Source organism: Haliotis rubra, unplaced genomic scaffold (assembly GCF_003918875.1).
Source record: "Haliotis rubra isolate DU_JTF1 unplaced genomic scaffold, ASM391887v1 Scf280, whole genome shotgun sequence".
NCBI lineage: Eukaryota > Metazoa > Mollusca > Gastropoda > Lepetellida > Haliotidae > Haliotis > Haliotis rubra.
The window spans coordinates 325,840-349,014 of NW_025766892.1; the positions used below are offsets into that span (position 1 = coordinate 325,840).

Below are 23,175 nucleotides of genomic sequence, written 5' to 3' on the forward strand. Positions count from 1 at the left end.
TAACCCTAGCCATCTAAACCAAGTCTATAACCCTAACCCTATAATCCATCTCTAAACCAAGCCTATAACCCTAACCCTATCCATCTAAAGGCCTATAGCCTAACCCTAGCCATCTAACCTAGCCTATAACCCTAAACCAAGCCATCTATAAGTCTATAACCCTAACCCAGCCATCTAAACCAAGTCTATAACCCTAACCCCAGCCATCTAAACCAAGTCTATAACCCTAACCCTAGCCATCTAAACCAAGTCTATAACCCTAACCCTATCCATCTAAACCAAGCCTATAACCCTAACCCTAGCCATCTAAACCAAGTCTATAACCCTAACACTAGCCATGTGACCCAGGCGTATAATGTTGGGTGGAATGGTCATCGAAACGAAACCTTAAAAAGCAAACAGATGTTGGTGAATATATGAGCCTTGCCATAATTGATAGCACTAACAAACTTAACAGAAAATCGCCATATCTGGCTTGCAAATAACGTTCCCTTATGTCGTTATCCGGAACGGTTTAGTGCAATCAATTATAGTATGACTCACATATTTACCAGCCTCCGTCTAACAACCCACCCCTCCCCCTCAACATCAAATGGACCTCCCATACTGGGTACCAGATTCATTGTCAAAATGGCGGACAACAGTTCGTCTTGGGTTGCCCAATGGGTACGCGAGTCGGAAAGTGCTCTATTGTGTGAGTAAAGCATTCACTCCTCTCGAGCATTATATAAGTGTTATGTGATAGTTATGTGAAGATTATGTGAGAGTTATATGATATATGTATGATTTATACGAGAGGGTTGCATGAGAGTTATATGAGGGTTTTACAAGAATTATATGGCGGCGAAGACATCGGGAATGAGTTCCACAAGTTGTACAAGATCTATTCAGTCCAACTGTTCTAATTGTGATTGTTCCATCCTGTTTGCATGGCGTTTCCTAACTGCGTATTATCTGAACTTCAGCATTTCCACACTAGGCTGTAGGAGGGTCATTACAGGCAATTGTTTCTCTTTACATGTTATTATCATGTTGTTCGAGAGGTTTATTCATAGTATGCTGTCATCGCTCTGATTTGTTGCCAACTGGACCCGGTTGAGAGTCACCATTGAAGGTAGGTTTCACCACGGTCTGATTTGAAGTGACAGATGTTCAATACGTCTTACTCTTGGTGCCAGTGCCCTCTCTATATCCAGAAGGTAGCCAAAACATAGTGGTGCTCTTAGCTTAGTTTTAGCGAGGGGATTATGCCGTACTTGTGTGGTGCCTTGGCTCAAAGTTCTCCCCATTGTCCAAAGGGTCATGTGCTTCACCATGCCACAGATACACTATAGCCGAGCACGACGCTAGTGTCCATTCATTCATTCAGTGTCAATAGTGTAAAGTCCATAAATTATGTCATATAATGAAACATTTCTAGTCAAAACCCTGTTAATAGAGGTATCCTTATATCCGTATGATTTCTGTTGCGAATGTCTCCAGAAACTGTTGAAAAAATAGTTAAAATATACAGATGTATACACCCGTGGGGTAGTCTAAAGGTTAAAGCGTCCGCTCGTCACACCGAAGACCCGGGTTCGATTTCCCACATGGATATTGATACAATGTGTGAAGCCCAATTTTGGTGTCCCCCGCCGTGATTTTGCTGGAATATTGCTAAAATAATATGTGAAATTATTAATTCGAGCTATTTCATTGGAAACGGTCTCCTTCCAATGAACTGTATATAAATCTAGTTTCATATCTCGGCTCAGAAGGAGTTCATTCATGAACATATTGCATAGGCGGATCCAGAGGGGGTGTGCACGGGTGCGCACCCCCCTTTTGTCCTGAAAGTTTATTAAATGACCATTGAAACTCTCGTGAAAATGAAGTGTACACCCCAACTTTCTCAAGAGTGTGCACCCTTGCTTTCTCAAAGGCTGTATCCGCCCCTGTATTGACCCTCATAACATAATGAGAACCCCCCTGCTTCACACGAGAAAGCAGTCGGTGGTCAGTTAATGGTGGCCAGTTATGTCAACTGTCAGGCCATGTTAGCGCTCATGGACACATCAGTCGCAGCCTGAAGTTGTTAGTGTACAAACTATTGTTCGTAGACACGAAAACACAAGCGTCCACAGCTTGTTAGTTTCATGTGGTATTGTACATCACAAACCATTCACACGGACTGTGGTTTCTGTGAGAACCTGGTGAATGGCTGTGAACTCATACGGTACAAACACGAAACCAAACCACACAGATAGTTATCTGGTGTATATACCTCAGATACCTTGGTTTCACCCAGCACACAATCTGTGATTCACACAATGGTCAATCACTGTGACAGACGTTGGTTTATTAAACATTGACGTTGCTTCAGGGCGTGAGTGAACCCAGTCTCTCCCAGTCATACCATGAACTGGTAGTTGCATGGCGCTGCGACCGTTGCGGGTACCTTATCCCGATCGCGTGTTATCATCAGGGGTTTTATTCTTACATTGGACAATGGACTGAGCAGGAAGATACGTCTACCAATGTGAGTTGTAAGAGTTAAGGTGTACCTCTGTATCTCCGATTGGGTGCAGGTTATACAATATATGTGAAGCTTATAAACCGTCTCCTTCTTCGTCGCTTACCTCAAAATACCTACACCATGTTTTATGTAAAGTAATTCAGTCTCATAACTTCATGGCTACATTCCATTTTATGTACAATGGAATCTGTTTCGACATATAAACAAGATAGATTGGGCCCTGGAGTAGACTTTATGTATGCAAATGTGGACTCAAAATACTGATATGGTTAACCAAGATGGCGGTCATGTCGAAGATGGTACCATTTTTTCATTTTCAATCAGGAATTATCCTTGTTGAGAGATAGCTTTCGAAGATACAGTAACGTATTTCGAGGCAGGTGATAACGAACTATGAGGGTACGAGTTGCCGCAGGAGCCTCCAGACGAGTGACGAGTGTTATGTACTCTAGTCAGATGTCACTCCATATTATACCAGGGCCCGGTGGTGTCGTGTTTTGAGTTATGAAACAGTCATGTAGTTAATACATAAATACGTTTATATATATTGAATCTGATCAGTTTCGGGTGGCCGCGAGCGAACGAGTCACAAGCTGTCACCTGTCGCATTGTGACGCTGCGGTAGACCTGGGATGTTATTTAAACAGGACCCATGCCTTAGTAATATTTCATTATATATATTGTCGGGTATTATACGGCAGGTGTTGCTCAGAATTGTTTGCGAGCTGCTCTATATACTTTACACATACACGATGACCTCACACAATACAAAGGTGTTATCCTTGAATACCTGTGGACAGGCACCAGGCAACTGTTCTGTCGCTGTTCAGGTACGTTTAGTTGGTCAGGTCACAAAGATTTATATATTTTTGATAGAAGTGTTGACTTAGAAACTTTGTTGTATTATACTAAGTTTGGGTGGAGAAAAGATCGCAACAATACGCACAGTTTTGGTTGTATTCTTCCCGGGGAACAGAGGATGTGTATATAATAATAATAATAATAATAATAATAATGATAAATATGCGGACCTCGCCTTTGAAATGTCTCGCTTGCATCCCAAGTACACTGTCGTCAGGCTCCCCATTGTTCTCGGTGCCCTTGGTTTGGTACCTCCTGATCTCTTGGCGCAGATCAAGAGAGTGCCTGGGTTCTCCACCGGGAGTACAGCCCTTCTGACACTCTGGGTAATGCAGAAGGCTGCATTGTTGGGGAGCCTTCATATTCTCCGGAAAGTTCTTGGTGGGTTCGACTAGGCAGCGTTTCCTGGGAGAAGTCCCATTCGCTGTCTGGGCTGCGTGTAGAGGGGGCAAGGGCCCTGAGCTGATGATGAGCCTTACTAGCCTGACTGTGCCAGGATCACCCGAACCCTCTCTGCTGCATATTATCTTTAATCTGTAAAACATAATAATAATAATAATAATAATAATAACAATAATCATCATCATCATCATCATCATCATCATCATCATCATCAATCATCATCATCGGCGTCATCATCATTGTTGGTGGTGTTCATAGCGCTATTATTATTATTTTTTGGACAACGACAACGAAAATATGAATGTTTGAAAAAACATTGTAGATTATTGTATTTTATAGTGGTTAAAAGTCCACAGGGGAACGACGAGTGACGGGAGGTTATATTCTCCATAAAACTAATGACAAACAATCAACTTCATATTTAACCAATGAACGGTCCCTTGATGAGTAATGCACCACTTAAGTACACACACCTCACACATGAATAACACATGATCACACATTTCCCCTGCTTGTATTGGAATCATTAACTGTCATTATCGTGAACAATATACTGGATACCCATGCTTATTCAACACCGACACATACAGTCATTGCTCGCATTGATTGTACACATAGTTAACATTCCTCTGTATTAATTATTTACACTGCCTATTAACCGTTCGTATATGCATATTTTATTCATATTCACCGGTCATATTGTCACAGTGACTCTTTAGACTAGTTACGCGACTTTCCCACAGATTCTAAATTTCCCATATCCGTGTCATCTCAATGACATCAGGCAAGTGTATTCGTTGTTCACACAAACCCATGTAGTATCCTTTCAGCTAGGATTTTAAGGTAAACATAACATTTTTTAAAATGAACAAAGAAGTATTGACTCATACCTCTCGACCGCAATTTTCCTGATGCACTTTTACAATTTGAAAATAAACGTTTATGTCTCTGTGTATTTAATATAAGGACACCATGTTCATGTTCGCTATCTATTCAAGTCACCCTACCCTCAATGGTATACATGTTTTCCCGTCTACTTATGGGAATAAGTAATGCATGACTTAACGCATTGGAGCGGCTATTGTTTTCTACGTCACACCTCACTAACATTACACGGACATGTATATCAACTCGCCACCAATAGCCCTCCACGTTGGCAGAGGCTGTATGGCGCTTAGTGTAATCCTGACAAACGCCACACAGCCTCTGAATTGCAGTTGCCGCAAATTAGGCCATGCTGTGATCGAGAGTGTATGTCTCATTGTTGGTTATGCTTTGAGTGGAGTAGATGTCGTTGTGTGGCCTTGTTGTGAGGGAGGTGGACGTTGTCTGTGGATGACGTCGACAGGTTGAAGCTATTGGAGCGTTGTTGCTCTCACCTGTAAGGTTCATGATATTGTAGTGGGTGGCTGTTCAAAGGTGGACGTTTTTGTGTCTATTGCTGTACTACAGTATAGAACTGTGAAGCCGTGTGATAAGACGACTGTATCCGCCATGACTTAATGGCTGGGACACCACGCCCATATAGGGGGTATTGAAGCACGAGGATTTAAAAGACTGGTCTGTCAAGGTTGTGAATATAGCCCTTATCAAGAGGTGAGTGAAACTGTATGATTCGGGTATACTTTTAAATACCTTGGTGGTATAAATGGGAAGTGATCTAGCTGTACGTCAGCCGGCATGTTTACAAATACCAAATAGGAGACATCGTGTAATTGTCTCTCATCGAGAACACCATACTGAGTGTCGACATCTCTTTTCAAGAGCACCATGCACATGTTAATTTCGCCGATAGAGAGCACTATACTATTTGCAATCAGCACTGTTTTCAGTGTTGATATCGTCAATGAGGGGCAATGCTGATATCGCCCGAAGTCCCATGCACTTTTTATTCAAAACACTTTACTGAATAGATTATGTAACCTTAGTATTTCTTTAAACAAAAGAACTCGGTGCCTTATGTAAGGTTTCTCTGATCACCAGCCTCATGCTTATGTCCGACATGTTAACGTCCAGCAGCGCATACCCGGTGTTGTAATTAGTCGGAATGAGACACTCTTCTGTACATGGCGATATATGCTCTTACACACTAGATCTGGATAACTCTTTGGGCAATATTTGAAGGTACATGATGCTATTCACCAGACATTGTCAATATCAGGCGGTATATACTGGTACTCACTAGACATTGTCAATATCAGGCGGTATATGCTGATACTCACTAGACACTGTCAACATCAGGCGGTATATACTGATACTCATTAGACACTGTCAATATCAGGCGGTATATACTGATACTCACTGTCAATATCAGGCGGTATATATTGATACTCATTAGACACTGCCAACATCTGACGGTATATACTGATACTCATTAGACACTGTCAATATCAGGCGGTATATACTGATATTCACTAGACACTGTCAACATCAGGCGGTATATACTGATACTCACATGACACTGTCAATATCAGGCGGTATATACTGATACTCATTAGACACTGTCAACATCTGGCGGTATATACTGATACTCAGTAGACACTGTCAATATCAGGCGGTATATGCTGATACTCACTAGACACTGTCAACATCTGGCGGTATATACTGATACTCACATGACACTGTCAATATCAGGCGGTATATACTGATACTCATTAGACACTGTCAATATCAGGCGGTATATACTGATACTCAGAAGACACTGCCGATATCTGGCGGTATATACTGATACTCACCAGACACTGTCAATATTTGGCGGTATATACTGATACTCACTTGACACTGTAAATATCAGGCGGTATATACTGATACTCATTAGACACTGTCAATATCAGGCGGTAAATAGTGATACTCATTAGACACTGCCAACATCTGGCGGTATATACTGATACTCACTAGACACTGTCAATATCAGGCGGTATATACTGATACTCACTAGACACTCAACATCTGGCGGTATATACTGATACTCACATGACACTGTCAATATCAGGCGGTATATACTGATACTCATTAGACACTGTCAATATCAGGCGGTATATACTGATACTCATTAGACACTGTCAATATCAGGCGGTATATAGTGATACTCAGTAGACACTGTCAATATCAGGCGGTTTATGTTGATACTCAGTAGACACTGTCAATATCTGGCGGTATATACTGATACTCATTAGACACTGTCAATATCTGGCGGTATATACTGATATTCACTAGACGCCCAAGGTGATTCAGCTATTTCCATGTTCACATAAATGTGACTCCATGTGTGTGATGCGCGCTTACATGATTCAATTATCTTATCATATATAGTGCCACATAGTCTTCAATTAATACTGTTATTTATTAGATCTAGAACATTACACGTTTTCTATTGATTTCCATATCCCATGCCGTATCATGTTATCGACTTGTAGGATTCTGCTTATTACATCCACTTAAATATAGGGTTCTACAGTGACAGGCATATATCTTTGTGAGTGACATATTACCCAGTTCTGTCCTGTTTACGGAGGACTTGCAGGAAGCAAGTTCTTCGGTATTGTCTGTACTGACAGATGGGGTATTGTATTAATACGTTTAATATGTATCTTTTATCAGATTTAATCAAGATTACAGATGTCGTATTTGTATTACAATGTATTATTAGCTGGGTACCGATAATGTGAAATAATGCATGTTAATGCAAATGATCATGAATATTATCTCATTGTTTCTTAGTAAATCCTTGAGATCCCGGGTTGGAATTGGATCTGAATTGGAATTAAAAATTGGTCATATTTTATCCATATTTTCACGGTCAGGTATGATACCTCTGTCCGTGGTAAATATCCTTCGTGATGTGAGTGCTTCTCCAGTACTAAACCGGTCGGTGGTTTGGCCTAGTGGTAAAAACGTTCGCTCCTCACGCCGAAGATCCGGGTTCGATTCGCCACATGGGTACAATGTGTGAAACCCATTTCTGGTGTCCCCCGCCGTGATATTGCTGGAATATTGCTAAAAGCGACGTAAAACTAAACTAACTCACTATTGCTAAAAGCGTGATGGCGTAAACGATCGCTAAACCAAACTCACGCACTACACTGTGTGAACAGCTCTGGGGTGTTAGCTAAACTGGCTGAAATGCCGTGAAAAAGTTCATAGTAAAAAATATATAGGTGAAAACGATCTTCATTTTTAAACCGAGACTCACATTTTCTAGACGTACTTTCTTGATATGTGAACAGCTCCAGCTGGGGTGTGTGTACACCTTCATAAAGCGCTCACGTAACAAACAGCAGTATTCATGTCTAAAATATCCCGTGAATGTCTCACTTAAACTGGAAATCATCTGAGGTAGTTTATGCTACCCACCCGTTCACACAGGCAAGAAGTGCAGAAGTAATTTAATAAGACGGCATGTAGTTCTCTGATACAGTGACATCGGTAGGAAGGCTGGAAACATAACAACAAAATCGTAAATGGGTCTTTTGAGAATGTTGTATGGGAAAATCTACCCCGGGTAGATCTTTTGTATCTCTGCAGGCATCTGATGCAGCACTTTCCGTGTATGCTTGACAATCTCAGCTGGACTCCGTGTAATTATAAACACATAAGCCCTGCCCAACTGTGTGTGACTGTCAGGCTCCCTGTGGCTCCTTGTGGCTCCCTCCTGTAGCTTCACATTAGATGAGTCACTAACGATTACAGGGGAATGCAATTGTTTGCAATCTACATGCTGACATAGGCGTCTCATAATCCTCATACCGTATATACCCTACGCAATGACTGACATCGGCGTCTCATAATCCTCATACCGTATATACCCTACGTAATGACTGACATAGGCGTCTCATTATCCTCATACCGTATATACCCTACGTAATGACTGACATAGGCGTCTCATAATCCTCATACCGTATATACCCTAATAATGACTGACATAGGCGTCTCATTATCCTCATACCGTATATACCTTTCGTAATGACTGACATAGGCGTCTCATAATCCTCATACCGTATATACCCTAATAATGACTGACATAGGCGTCTCATTATCCTCATACCGTATATACCCTACGCAATGACTGACATAGGCGTCTCATAATCCTCATACCGTATATACCCTAATAATGACTGACATAGGCGTCTCATTATCCTCATACCGTATATACCTTTCGTAATGACTGAGGCGTCTCATAATCCTCATACCGTTTATCTCATAATGACTGACATCGGCGTCTCATAATCCTCATACCGAATATACCCTAATAATGACTGACATAGGCGTCTCATTATCCTCATACCGTATATACCCTAATAATGACTGACATAGGCGTCTCATTATCCTCATACCGTATATACCTTCGTAATGACTGACATCGGCGTCTCATAATCCTCATACCGTATATACCCTAATAATGACTGACATAGGCGTCTCATTATCCTCATACCGTATATACCCTAATAATGACTGACATAGGCGCGTCCTCATACCGTATATATTTAATGTGACTGACATCGGCGTCTCATTATCCTCATACCGTATATACCTTTCGTAATGACTGACATAGGCGTCTCATTATCCTCATACCGTATATACCTTTCGTAATGACTGACATAGGCGTCTCATTATCCTCATACCGTATATACCTTTCGTAATGACTGACATCGGCGTCTCATAATCCTCATACCGTATATACCCTAATAATGACTGACATAGGCGTCTCATTATCTCCTCATACCGTATATACCAATGACTGACATTTCATTAATGACTGACATAATGGCGTCTCATAATCCTCATACCGTATATACCCTAACAATGACTGACATAGGCGTCTCATTATCCTCATACCGTATATACCGTAGTAATGACTGACATAGGCGTCTCATAATCCTCATACCGTATATGTCCTACGCAATGACTGACATTGGCGTCTCATTATCCTCATACCGAATATACCGTAATAATGACTGACATAGGCGTCTCATAATCCTCATACCGAATATACCGTAATAATGACTGACATAGGCGTCCATTATCTTGACACCATGATGAGTGCAATAAGGGAGGACCCAGTTGGCGAGCGCTACGATGGAGGACACTGTAGTAGAGTGCCATAAGGGAGGACCCAGTTGGCGAGCGCTACGATGGAGGACACTGTAGTGGAGTGCCATAAGGGAGGACCCAGTTGGCGAGCGCTACGATGGAGGACGCTGACAGTGCCATGACCCAGTTTGCGAACGCTACGATGCAATAGAGTGCAAAGGGAGGACCCAGTTGGCGAGCGCTACGATGGAGGACACTGTAGTAGAGTGCAATAAGGGAGGACCCAGTTGGCGAGCGCTACGATGGAGGACACTGTAGTGGAGTGCCATAAGGGAGGACCCAGTTGGCGAGCGCTACGATGGAGGACGCTGTAGTGGAGTGCCATAAGGGAGGACCCAGTTTGCGAGCGCTACGATGGAGGACACTGTAGTGGAGTGCCATAAGGGAGGACCCAGTTGGGGAGCGCTATGATTGAGGACACTGTAGTGGAGTGCCATAAGGGAGGACACAGCCGCTCTGACGGGAAGTGATTGGCCACGTTTTAAAGTTCCATTTTATAGCGATTCCTGCTATTTAGGTTGTGAGGTCTCTCGTAATTGCAAATCGAAAAGTTTATATTTGTCTTTTGATCGATGTGTTTTATGAGCCGTGCAACAAGAAATACACTGATGCCAGAATTTTAACAATCTTTATAATAACCCAAATTCTTACTAATCTATGTACATATCTGCTTTATAATTATTGTTGCCTCTACTAACATATGATATGTCTTTACACACATGGTATTAGCGTTTCCTCCTCTGGCAAGATGTTACAAACATCTAACACTAATTTCCCCACGTGTCTATTTCACGATCATTTTGCAGGAAGATCAATCCCATGTCTCTGCGGTAGCTCAACGTACATTGTATAGTGATTCTCATGAGCTCTCTCTAGGAGAACCATTTCGACTATACCACAGAGCAAAACGTGTTTAGTGAGTGAGTGAGTTTTGGTTGACGGTTCGAACAATAATTCAATAATATTGGCTCCGTGTGGGAATTGAAGCAGGTCATCGATGTTACCACTTTGGCGAAACCCAAGAGCACGGGTAGGGCACTGGCAAACCTTAAAACAAATCTAGGATTCGAACTCAACATCATAGGTTCGGGCACGAAACAGCTGGACCACCCATGAGCCGAGTAGGAGCCTTAACAACCAATAGCAACCACTTCTTAGGCTCTATATAGACATGATATCAGGTGTAATTAAATGAGTAATTGTTCATGTATTTGAAAAAGGAATGCAGTAAACTTCATGTCTCTCCACGAAACAGTCTTGTATGCTTGTGGTATTGACCTCCTGGTGGATCAATCAGTCTGGCTACACGTACCGCCTCACCTCCCAAGCGTTACTATCTATATAGCTGTTGCGGCTGACCTCAAGGTTAGATATATCAGTGGGATAAACTCACGCTTTGTATTCCAGTGGAATCTTATATCTAAATGAGGCTCGGTTTCCTTGAACCTACAGAAGTCGGGTCTATTTGTCTGCGCTAGGTCATTGTAACAAGTCAGGTATGCGAAATGATGTACACAACCGATCGGCCTTTTGTGAAACGAGTGCTCGAGTTATTTAAAGTATGTATTCCATCGGTTGTATTCAATACACCGACTGATTCACACCCGTGAAGTTGTGTTCAGTTTGAGTTGGACTTCTATGTCCAACGCTGGGAAACGTTAGACATTTTGAACACGAGTCATTTAAAGTGTGTATACCATCAGGTGATTGAATATACGTACTGTTTCACACCCGTGAAGTTGTGTTCAAGTTGATGGCGGACTTCGGTGTTCTATGCTGGGAACACTATGAACACTACCAGTAAGTATAAATATATGTATGTGAACACATGACAGTTAAAACCGTCAATACTCCTCTGTTATGTCCATAGTGTTGAGTACTGATCTAAAAGTGTTGATATTTACCAGTATTCACTGTGTGTCGTGTCAAACAAGACATATCTAACCGGAATCAGTATTATCGTCAGTAATGGAATACTTATGCTGAGTGAATTATAATTATATCAGCGTGACAGCTGAGTGTAAGATTATACCACCGTGCCCGGGGCAATATCAAGAAAGGTTGCAGTCGAGCTCGCTTTATATCCCCAAAGATCAGCTGTTATTGTTTCATTTCCGATTCAATGTTTGTGTACATATTATCCAAACGGTTATACGAGCATCAAAATCTGTCACGGTGACTTTGGAACAAAAACAAAAGCCAGTATCAAAAGTAACACCTTTATTCAAGTACAGTCATCATTTGTAGTTCGTCATTTTTCCGCCCAGTCAACAATAATCCCCCTTTATGACAACGACCTGTTATATTCGGGTTTAGACCCGACAAACCTGTGATTGATGTTATGAGCAAGTGTTCATGCCGATGCTTCTGTTGGCACGCAACCAAATCACTGATCAACCGATCCATGCCGTCACTTTATGCGGCCAATATTGACCCCGTGGGACCTGCTCCAACCCGGAATGCCCCCAGAGATCACGTCCAACTGTCAGCTATATTGATGGTTTTAGTCCTGATAGGTGTATGCTCAGCAAAATAAGTTACCGATCTGGGCCTAGATTTTCGAAGCTCTCTTAGCGCTAAGATAGTCGTAAGTTAATGTTAATGTATGGCACTTACGACTAACTTAGCGCTAATAGAGCTTCCAAAATCTAGGCCCAGGACTATGCGTTGTGATATTTTTATTAAGCTGTATGCCCAGTCGTTACTACAAAATATATCATCCAAACATCTATGGCCCTTAACATTTATTTGTTCTGTATGTCTTACCAACAGTTAGATTATAGGGGTCTCTGACATTTTCTAAACGAATGTGCCATATTCATATTGTTGCCTGTAAAATGACAGTGAATGTCAACTCATAAGCAACATGTATTAATGAAAGCCTTATATTATGAACCAGAGAACACTTAGGTGTCAACGCCACAAAGCCGACTACCAAGTGACTGGTTATTTATCGCTAGTGTTCAGAGACCAGTGTTGCTGACCTTGACCCCAAGTTCAGGTTGTTTACCTCATTCTCGAGGTCAATGGCCCAATATATCGAACTTACTATTCCTCGCTTCGACAATATATCAATGTATTGATACATTTTTGGAACGCTGGGTAGCCTACTGGTTCAAGCGTTCGCTTGTTACACCGAAGGCCAATTCACAACGTGAAGCCCATTTTAGGTGTCCCCGGCATGGTATTGCTGGAATATCATATATATAACTCTCTCACTCACTCACCTGTTGTTCAAGGGTACACTGAGGGTCGTCAGTTCGATGCCCAGCAAAGGGTACACTGAGGACATCACATTTCTGGTATTCCTCGCCATGAATGAAACAGATTTTATAGGGAACATGCTGGAACAGTGTTAAATCCAGCGCAAACGTTTCTTCTAGACAGCAGTCACTGACAGTACATTTGACGTTGACCACACCCCGGCAGATGGGGATACGTTAGCCTCACAATAGCGCTGAATAATCGATGTAACACGTGTTTGATTGGAAGAAACAGTGCGATCTTTTCTAGTGTAGACTGTTAGATTCTGCTTCTGTGGTGATGATTTGTTGTGTTTACTTATGTATGGATTAAGTGTTTACTTGCGACTCTGTAACGTGCAAATGATCATTTGAGGTAAATTTTGAAAATATAGAGTGATTTAATATACCTTTCTACAAAAGACTATCAAGAAAAGACCACTTAAATATACTCATCTGTGTCTGTTGAAAATATTTTCATCGATAATCTCTGTGATTTCCTTTTAAGAAAAGCAAAATATTTTCTTACCAGCTCGGGCCCTACAAGACATGTTTGAGAAGAAGTCTCCGTTTGAAATAGAGCTCAGATGCATGCTCACAGAATTGCAAAATCAAACCTTGTAAGCTTCCTTCAGGTACGAACGACGCAAAAAGTCAGGAATCCTATACTGTGTCATAACCTTACTTGTTGCACAATACACTAAGAAGATTTGACACACCTCGATTAAGCAAACAGGAGACTTTCATGCAGATGTATTATGTCAAATTCATTAAGCCAATAGCACGTGCTGTGACGTCACGCGGCCTTTGGAAGTCGTACATCCTGTGAGCTAATCGCCAATGAACTGGTTACTTTAGGTATTGACGCAGTGCGCCTCGAGTGAAGATTAGTTGATGTGTATACTGATGCAAACATAACATTATGTCGTCGTAAACCCCCAATCAGGGCTGTATATAATATGTGCATGAACCCTAACGAGGATAGTATCAGAGGATAGACATCTACGACAAGTCTGATGTTGGATGTCAGCATAATGTTTAACTCATGAGATCTGAGCACACGTACGTTGGAAGGTTATTACTGAGCTCCAGACGACAATATAAACGTAGTGGATTAATGTCACTGCATGATACTTTAGCCATTCATTGTGAGTCAGAGTCCTCAAACGTTTGTTGCTTTTCGCCAAGGTGAACCCGCTGTTCCGCTGGCTTGTCACTTCACTGGAAAGGTAAGGGGTATAAGCATAGTTGATGCAAGTCAACACGCTGTTCTGTAGACTTGTCACTTAACTGGAAAGGTAAGGGGTATAGGCATAGTTGATGCAAGTCAACACGCTGTTCTGCTGACTTGTCACTTCACTGGAAAGGTAAGGGGTATAGGCATAGTTGATGCAAGTCAACACGCTGTTCTGTAGACTTGTCACTTCACTGGAAAGGTAAGGGGTATAGGCATAGTTGATGCAAGTCAACACGCTGTTCTGTAGACTTGTCACTTCACTGGAAAGGTAAGGGGTATAGGCATAGTTGATGCAAGTCAACACGCTGTTCTGTAGACTTGTCACTTCACTGGAAAGGTAAGGGGTATAGGCATAGTTGATGCAAGTCAACACGCTGTTCTGTAGACTTGTCACTTCACTGGAATGTAAGGGGTTTAGGCATAGTTGATGCAAGTCAACACGCTCTTCTGTAGACTTGTCACTTCACTGGAAAGGTAAGGGGTTTAGGCATAGTTGATGCAAGCCAACACGCTCTTCTGTAGACTTGTCACTTCACTGGAAAGGTAAGGGGTTTAGGCATAGTTGATGCAAGTCAACACGCTGTTCTGTAGACTTGTCACTTTAGTTGTTGAGCCACAGGAAAGCTTGAATCCAGAAACTCAACATGGAACGTTTGGTGTTGTGGCGACCTATCAGCAGAAATTCTGCGTCAAACGCTGTCTACAAAATAGGCGTTAGCCGTGTTTGGTAAGACTTGGATTCGAACAGAGCATCTCGACACAGGATCCTGACAGTATCAACAGACGCGTATACAACCGACGTCTTCACCATTTGTGCAACAGACTGGCCCTGGGATGATATTGCCACACGACTACATGTTGATAGAGTTGTCGGAAGTATCCACTCAAGAACAATGTCAATGTTACCCCGACCTGCAAGATCTCTTGATTCGTCACCAATCAAACATGGGAAATTTAACACAAATGTTGCAGAACCATCGGCTAATCTTTCCTCAGAAATGGAATGCAATTGTCCAAATCTGACTTCAACGTAGTTTGACGAAAGTGTCAAACCTGCATTAATGCACACGCGCATTAGACTGTGAACTTCCCTCTCGTTTGATATTACCTGGTTGCTTTTTCAAGGAGTGGCTTTCGTATCGAATGTTGTTAGTTGCCCGACCTTTAGACCTTTCACTTTTGCCCTGTGATCTACTTCTTTCCTCGGCGGTGAAAATTATTACCCAGATTTTACTTTGACACAATAACCTTTCTTTTGAGTTTTCAATAATTCAGTTGTTTTTGTGTCTTAATCGCTTAACTTGACTTGACTTAATGTTTGATTTTATTTTTACAGATACATACGAAATCATCTATGATAATAATGATCATATGATCACACAACTCTGACGGCATCAAGAACAGAGACATGGACAACGTATATCGGACAGAGGAGTACAGTTAGTCTACTGAGACCAACAGGACTAGCAATCAAATGAAGTCATCAACGATGGCAGATAAACTGAACATTCACGTTCTTCAGTCCCTGACGCCGTTCAACAGTCATGGCCAGGACATTGTGTCGGAAGCTGCGCGCGCACTGCTGGTCAGTTGTGTCAAGGCCGACCTATCTGTCCACGACACCTTCTTCCCCACGTCCCTACCGCACACCCTCGTGGCCCAGGTCGAGCCACGCCTCTTCCCGATGACCAAGCTAGCCACAGCCTTTGTGGCCTACACCATCTCCCGGTGTAAGGACGAGTTCAAGTTCCACCAGTCCATCAACAGACAGGCTGCTGAGGACCTTCTCCGGGACATGGTGGAGGGATTGCACTGGAAGAAGCTAGGTGAGATATAGTCTACTGTCTCATGGTCCATAGAGAATAAACATTACATGTGTCCATATGTGTCCATATGTCTATAATGATTGGGAACGATTAGATTGCCTCAGCTCCTGGAAATTAAGAAATTTTCTGGACTTTTTCACTCACTCACTCACTCACTCACTCACTCACTCACGCACTCACGCACTCACGCACTCACTCGCTCGCTCACTCACTCGCTCGCTCACTCATTCACTCGCTCACTCACTCGGCCTTGGACCCCAAACCCAACTAATGCTTAAGTAAGTTACTGGCCCGGCCTGTAATTAACTCTGGGTCATACGCTCTTTCCCCCCAAAATGAATCTCGGATTTTATTAGACACGTTTGTTAAACTAACAGTTATCTTATACTGTAACAACAGTTTCCGGCAAATGGGCGTTTCGTACAACCGGAGAAGTTGGGATTCGTCCGGTAAGGTGGTCAGTTGTCACTGTGCCATTGTTTAACAAAACACAAAGTCGGCCAACGGCTTGCTCGAATTTGATAGACTCTCGGCGTCTTTAGGAGGACGTAAACAGATTATAACTTATATATTTGTGAGGACGTTTCAAAGCTACTTTTTGCCTATTCATCGCGTTAAAGGCTTAACTCATGGCTGTGGTGTAATGTACATTAAGTTATATATACACCGGGTGTGATTTATACTCTGTGTATCACCTGACTGCACACGACTCTACATGGCATCGAAGCTGTTGTACCTACGTTTTGTGAATAATGGCGCTGATTACTGATTACCTCAAACCTAGTTAGAAAGACTGAATTTGCTTACAGTGTTAATGTGGTATTTAGATTGTGCTTCGGTGTTGTATCAGTGTATTTCTGTTATGTTCAGGCCCCATTCGGCAGTATGTCAGCTTACCATAGCGGCCTGTAAATAGTGAATCAAGACAACCCAATGATAGACATTGTAACCAAAGGTCCACGAGGTCGGGGTAGGATGACACGCATATCAACCGTGGCAAGTCGCTGATTGTGACCAGCCAACCCACTAGGTTGCCTGTAACGACCAGCCTGGCTTTCTTGGGGCATAACCCAGAATACATAATAAGGCCTAAACCAGAAAGTCTTATAGGTTAAATTTTAAAAATTCGTTTATTCATTTCTAGAACGGGTGCTATTTATATACATGCAAAGGAGTGCATTTTAAAACCTTAGAGGAGGCAAGAGAACAGGAAGGTCAAAGGGTGACTGAAATAGTGAAAAGAGATATTTGGCGGACATGGAATGAGAGTTAAGTGGATTCCCTCAAAGAACACTTTGTTTGTTGACTAGCAATATTATAAATCAAACACTTACACGAACTTATTTTGCCTGACTCACGACCTTAATTGTAATGTATTTAGCCATGTTGGAAATGGGCATAGTTCTAAACCGCATAGTCCGCTTTTAATAGTCAACTTTACTCTTATTTTAGTTGCATAGGTAAAATATATCATTCTAGAAGTTTCTTTTCACAAAATATCTAAAACATGTGTCAAAATCTTTCTTTGTTTTGACAGGCAACACTTAATAGTTGAGGAAAGTTTTATAATGTATTTTGTTATCAGAAGGGTAATAATGTATGAAATTATCTATGTCAATTTATAAATAGAGCTGTAAGGGACACGCTCTTCATTAGAGCGGACCGCTTCACGCGCCATCTGACGTCCACACAGGCACAGATATCTGTGTTATCTGTTGTGCTCGAATGAGTTCTCCCACGAACATCAGACTATGCTTGCAATTCTATTGAGGCCTTCTTTCTTATTCCTTGAGCAACAAAATAAAGTACAAACACACAAAAAACTGTTTGTATATACTTTGACTTTGTATATACCAAGATGATATGTTTGTCAGGGTGCAAAAAATAAAACTCTAGATTCGTATTTTCTAATATATTTTTGGGGAATGTGACAAAAATGTAAAATAGGTTTGGCCTCTCTGAGAATGAAGCCTTTCTGCTTAAAACATATGAGAAGTTGTGAATAGTACCCGTCGTTGAGGTGTTATGGGCAAGGTAAAAAGTTCAAATTTCTTTTGATCTTGACTCAATGTTTAAACTAGATTCAAACTCATTTTCTGTGACATTTCTGATTTTTAGATTTTTAGACGGCGATCCGTAAACAAAGTAACAAAGGGTAAAACATAATGACATGTCGTCAGAATGGGGCACGGAAATTTGGCAAAATGATCATAAGGATGTACGTCTGTTTCAGGGTTTGCCTTGTACACCATGTCCTACACTGACACTGTGAGGGACCACAAGACTGGAATAACACTCCAAGACTACATGGGGGATGACAGGTGAGTACAGGTACACCGTAACCCTATTACCACGGGCGGTATATTGTCTACGTGTAACGTTCCAAGCAGCACATAGCCGTATTACCACGTTTTGGAAATACTGATGAACCTTGGTTTCTAAACTTCCGGGCAACAGAAAGCATAGACATATGTTGCACGGTGCATCAAACGAGAGAAACAAATAATGGTGAACTATTGTCGATGGTGATGTATCTGATACCGGTATCAGTAGTATGAGTGCATAACTTGCTCGGCGTCCAACTATTGTTGTGATTATTATTTATTATTATTATAGTATATTTATATAGTGCACATATCCACGTAACTTGTACATGCTCCAGGCGCTGCGATTATAGAAGAAAGAGTTAAAGTGTTGTAACACGTCCACACATCGTGTATCTGGTCATCTATTAAAACATCAAATGTTTAGAATGTTTCAAAAAGAAGGTCCTTGCGCACGATCATTTATGAAAAATCCCCCTGTATACTAAATCCATACCCACCCCATACCTTGTCACCCCCTTTATTGTAAGTACCAATGTTACAGTCACATCTGGGCAGAGAAGCTCTTGGCGGAGATCATGGACCCAAAATGGACCAACGCAATTTTGAAGAAGATCATCAAGGGGAAATACTCGGATGAGGATTACAACCGAGATATGAACGTCCTGTTCGTGAAGCTCCATCTGCTTGACCCCCAGTCCGTCATACCCGCCTTCCAGTTCCTGCTAGGTCAGAGAGGTCAGTTGAGGTCACTAGATGTTAGTCGGATATAGCTCACATACACACTGTCACGGGACATCATTGGGCAAACAACAGCTGTCCTAATCACATAATGTTTCATTAAGGTCAGAAACAGTATCGGTAAGTAATTAAGCCACTTTGGGTTTAAGTCACTCCAGGGTGATAAGCCGCTGTGCTGACAATTTGAAACAGACGTACAATTGTTTACAGTGGTTACAATTGCATGTTTTACTATTGTGAATGTACAATTTTTCAAAGGGTAAACCTCTGGAATTCCTTTGGAAGTCCCACCTTTATATTCCAAGGGGATCACTGGATCATAATTTATGAATTGGTTAACCTTAAGTCAAACAGATTTGGAAGGGAATCAGATGAAATATTTTCCAAATATCTTTGGTTCGTTTTCCACAAAGTGAACTTAGCTCTACCTCTTTGCAGTTTTCATAATTTAAATCACACTTACCATTTGATGTAATAGGAATTGCAGTGTCATATTTAAAGCAAGATCTTGTGATTAATACAGCTGTGTAATTCATAGCTATGTAATTCACGTTTATAAAAGCATGACGTCACTTTCTCTTCAATGCAGCCTTGCCCGCAGTGAACCTAGAACTCGCGACCCGGAACTACCTGGGAGGAATCCTGGACTTCCAGGTGATACGACCGGAAGTAGAAACAGCTCTGCGCAAGCCCAGTGTACCCCTGAATGTGTCGCGCCTCAGTCTGGACGAGGTGGAGGTGTTCTATGGCGTTCATGTGGACGAGTTTATAGTAACTGAGTGTAGGAACATGGGGCTGTGGACAGGCAAACGACCGGAGAACTATAAGATGTCGAAGCTGAAAGAGAGATGTCGAGTCATGTGATGGAATAAATAGTATTATGACCGAAATGGAACCTATCGAGGACTATACCTGTACAGAACTTGGATCCTGCATGCATCAGATTGGGATGAACAGACTACCTGTAGATGGCCTCGATGCAGGGCTATGGAGCTGCTCACCTGACGGGTGTAGACTACAGTACATAAGCGCAATGAAGTGCAATACAAATGAAAAGTATTCCTCAATAATGGGGTATCTATTTGTTGCCAAACAGATAAAATCAAGTATGTCCCACTGTCTGGTGCCGTGGACATTGCAAACAGTTGTCTGAATCTGATGTTTGTCTCTGTGACACAAAGATTATTTAGTGAGAGACTGATTTAGCAGGAAATCCTAATAACGAACATGGATATGGCATACTAACGGTTATTACAAACTATATATTTCCTATATTATGCAGTTCTATGCAGTTCACCTGATGAAGGGACCTGGAATGGTCTCGAAACGTCGTGAGAGAAATTACAAAGAAGTTTAATCCATAAAAATATCTTGGATATATATTTCCAGTTTTGCTTCCTAACTGGTGCTGCCTCGAAAATCAAATTGCTGGAATGCCATCGAGCCCTGTTCATCTTTAAGATAGAACGTTTTGTTTTTGTTTTTAGTGTGTGATATATTCCAGATGATTCGGCTTCTGTAAATATTTTGTTTATGTTCATTTTAGCTCCCGTTGTATATAGCCGGCCTACCGCTCGATGCTGTCAATTTCGTAATGTGTGAGACCAACAGGGCGTCATACATCACAGGATCTGAACTTAACGTTTCTCGTTACTGACGCTGATGGTGAACATCCCACGAGTATTAATGTCCAACACAAGACAGTATACGTGCTGATGAATGTGACCCATATATCCCACTGTGGGTAGGTACAATGGGGCAACATTACCGCCAGCTTGATGGGTTACCCATCAGTAGCTGTATTGAGGAAAACGTCCTGAGATTACGTTCTGATCATGAAGCGTGGAGACTGAACGCAAACCAGGGAATGATGACCCGTGTGCTCATATATATTACACTATCCTCTTTTCATAATATCACCAAACACCCTTCGAACCTTCAAGCTCTCGCATACCGAAGACCCGGGTTCGATTCCCCACATGGGTACAATGTGTGAAGCCCATCCCATTAATGTCCATATCTTTTATTCCATTTGATTGTAATGAGGGTAATCCCACCTGGACTATTCTGTCTCGCAGTATAGAAGGTCAGAGAATATGCCATAAGATGTCCTCTCGGGTAAAGTGGTTCAAGAAGGGTAAAGAAGTTACATTTACTTATAATAAATATTATACTGTATAGTGATATACCGGTACCAGACAATCAGTTAGAAACGGCATGTATTGTATTCGGATGGGCATGCACGTTGACTGGACACAGCTTGGTGTGCAATGTTTTCTGTCTTTGGTGAAGCTCACCTGAACAAATCCAATTGCTATATTCGTTACACACTTTCTACCAAAACAGATGAATGCCATTCAGATTGTGACAGATTCCATTCATCCGGTCCTTTGTGGCTGATGAAATCGTGGTGCCAATTGACAGGTTACACCAGGGAGGTTTATCAAACGAGGGGGGCGAGGACCCGATACATGTGTATTCACTACTACATGTATTTCTTTAGTTGCATTTCGGTTTTTCTCACTTTTTCGTGTTAGCTGCATAATCCCCCGTTTTAAATATTCATACCTGATGTTGTACTTGAGTTAAAGTGTTGTGGAACCAGACCGGTTCACAGAGCGATCGTAGCAATACGCCTGTCTTAAATGTGTGTTAAAGAATCGTAGCGATAGCCTGATGAAACGGAAACAATGTTTTCTCACATCCATGCAGCCTAATACATCAGCTTGCTTTGTGTGGACGGTTAACATGTCAGTTTCCTCGAGACTAGTCGTCATTGCTTTCTGCGGGAGTAACGCATGCACGTTTCACCTCTCCTGTACCGTTACGAAGAAATGACGAGTTGTCTCTTTGTTGATATTTTTTTATTATTGTGCTATGAATATTGTTAAACGCGTGTCATCACACCTCCATCGACCATTGGTCCGTCTAGAAGCACAGCAGTGCACCTACATACCTACCAATGACAGTCCTCATCGAGGGGAGGTTTATTTTGAGCCGTAGTGTATATGTAAAGCTACATCATTTGCACGTTTTTATGTGTGACCTCAGTGCTAGTTTCAGTTACCGCACTTTTGTGAAGCTCTTGGACAACTGTTATGACAGCATCCTGTCACCTTGTTTACTTTTGTACTTTTAATAATCTCTCGTTGTATTCTCCGACTGTTGTATACAGGACTTGCATGGTGTATATAGTCTATGGTGTGTGTATGGCGTATTTCACGATGGTGTGTAACCATGTGGTATCATGCACAGCAGAACAAAGCGTTTATGGCGCATAGTTATATATGTATGAACAAAAGGGCTTTCAATTACTCTGATGCATGGAATGGTTAAAATATGTTGCATGTGTGTATAAAAGCTACTGAAACTCAAACATTTCTTCATCTTTCCTGCTTTGTCCATTATAGTGAAGTTCCAACCCTACAACTCCAGCAGAAGGACTGTAGTCATATATGTATGTTCGGAGATTCCAGGGGTTCAGTGAATGGCTGTTCGAGTCCTCTGCCAAACTATGTCTACATCACAAGCTGTTCTATGAACATTGGCCGGTTACAACAAAGAGAAAATGACCAGTCTTCCTAAGTAGTTGCTACATTACTGAGGAGTCCTGACTCGCTGAAGTCGACAACAGGTGGTGCTGTTTTGATATTCGAGTGTCAAGTAATTCAAGCATTTGTTCCTTCTAATCAAAATATTCTGTGGGGATATTCTGCGGAGTTCAGCCAAACTCAGGAGCAGTGCTGTGTTTTCATTTTATAAATCGGTTAGCGAAGGATTCATGCAAAGTTGGATCTTTTCTGTGGAATAAGTGGTCACGATACGTGGCTTTCAACTTCGGTTCCTTGACTTAATAACTTTTAAATGTCTTTTTATGTTATAACTTTGTTAAATTGGCAGACTTTACATGAATAACGAATCGCTGCCTCAGAGTGCC

At 41.7% G+C, this 23,175-nt stretch overlaps 1 protein-coding gene across 3 annotated transcripts; it reads left to right on the top strand.

Moving 5' to 3' along the window:
• Positions 1-1,030: 1,030 nt before the first annotated feature.
• On the top strand, positions 1,031-20,123 carry LOC124281209. Of its 3 annotated transcripts, none has more exons than XM_046717230.1 (5): positions 1,031-1,114; positions 15,684-16,173; positions 18,407-18,494; positions 19,042-19,235; positions 19,828-20,123. In XM_046717230.1, exons 2-5 carry the CDS (start codon positions 15,822-15,824, stop codon positions 20,100-20,102), a joined length of 909 nt encoding a protein of 302 aa, XP_046573186.1. In that variant the 5' UTR covers positions 1,031-1,114; positions 15,684-15,821; the 3' UTR covers positions 20,103-20,123. The 3 variants fall into 3 exon arrangements, with proteins under 3 accessions (XP_046573186.1, XP_046573184.1, XP_046573185.1); XM_046717228.1 differs by lacking the exon at positions 1,031-1,114 and adding an exon at positions 4,881-5,374; XM_046717229.1 differs by lacking the exon at positions 1,031-1,114 and adding an exon at positions 11,357-11,668.
• The last annotated feature ends 3,052 nt before the right edge of the window (positions 20,124-23,175 follow it).

Coding starts and splice junctions, on each gene's coding strand:
- LOC124281209 (XM_046717230.1), top strand. CDS start 15,822: ATGAAGTCATCAACGATGGCAGATAAACTGAACATTCACGTTCTTCAG. Junction 18,495..19,041: donor GACTACATGGGGGATGACAG/GTGAGTACAGGT, acceptor CCAATGTTACAG/TCACATCTGGGCAGAGAAGC. Junction 19,236..19,827: donor GTTCCTGCTAGGTCAGAGAG/GTCAGTTGAGGT, acceptor TCTTCAATGCAG/CCTTGCCCGCAGTGAACCTA.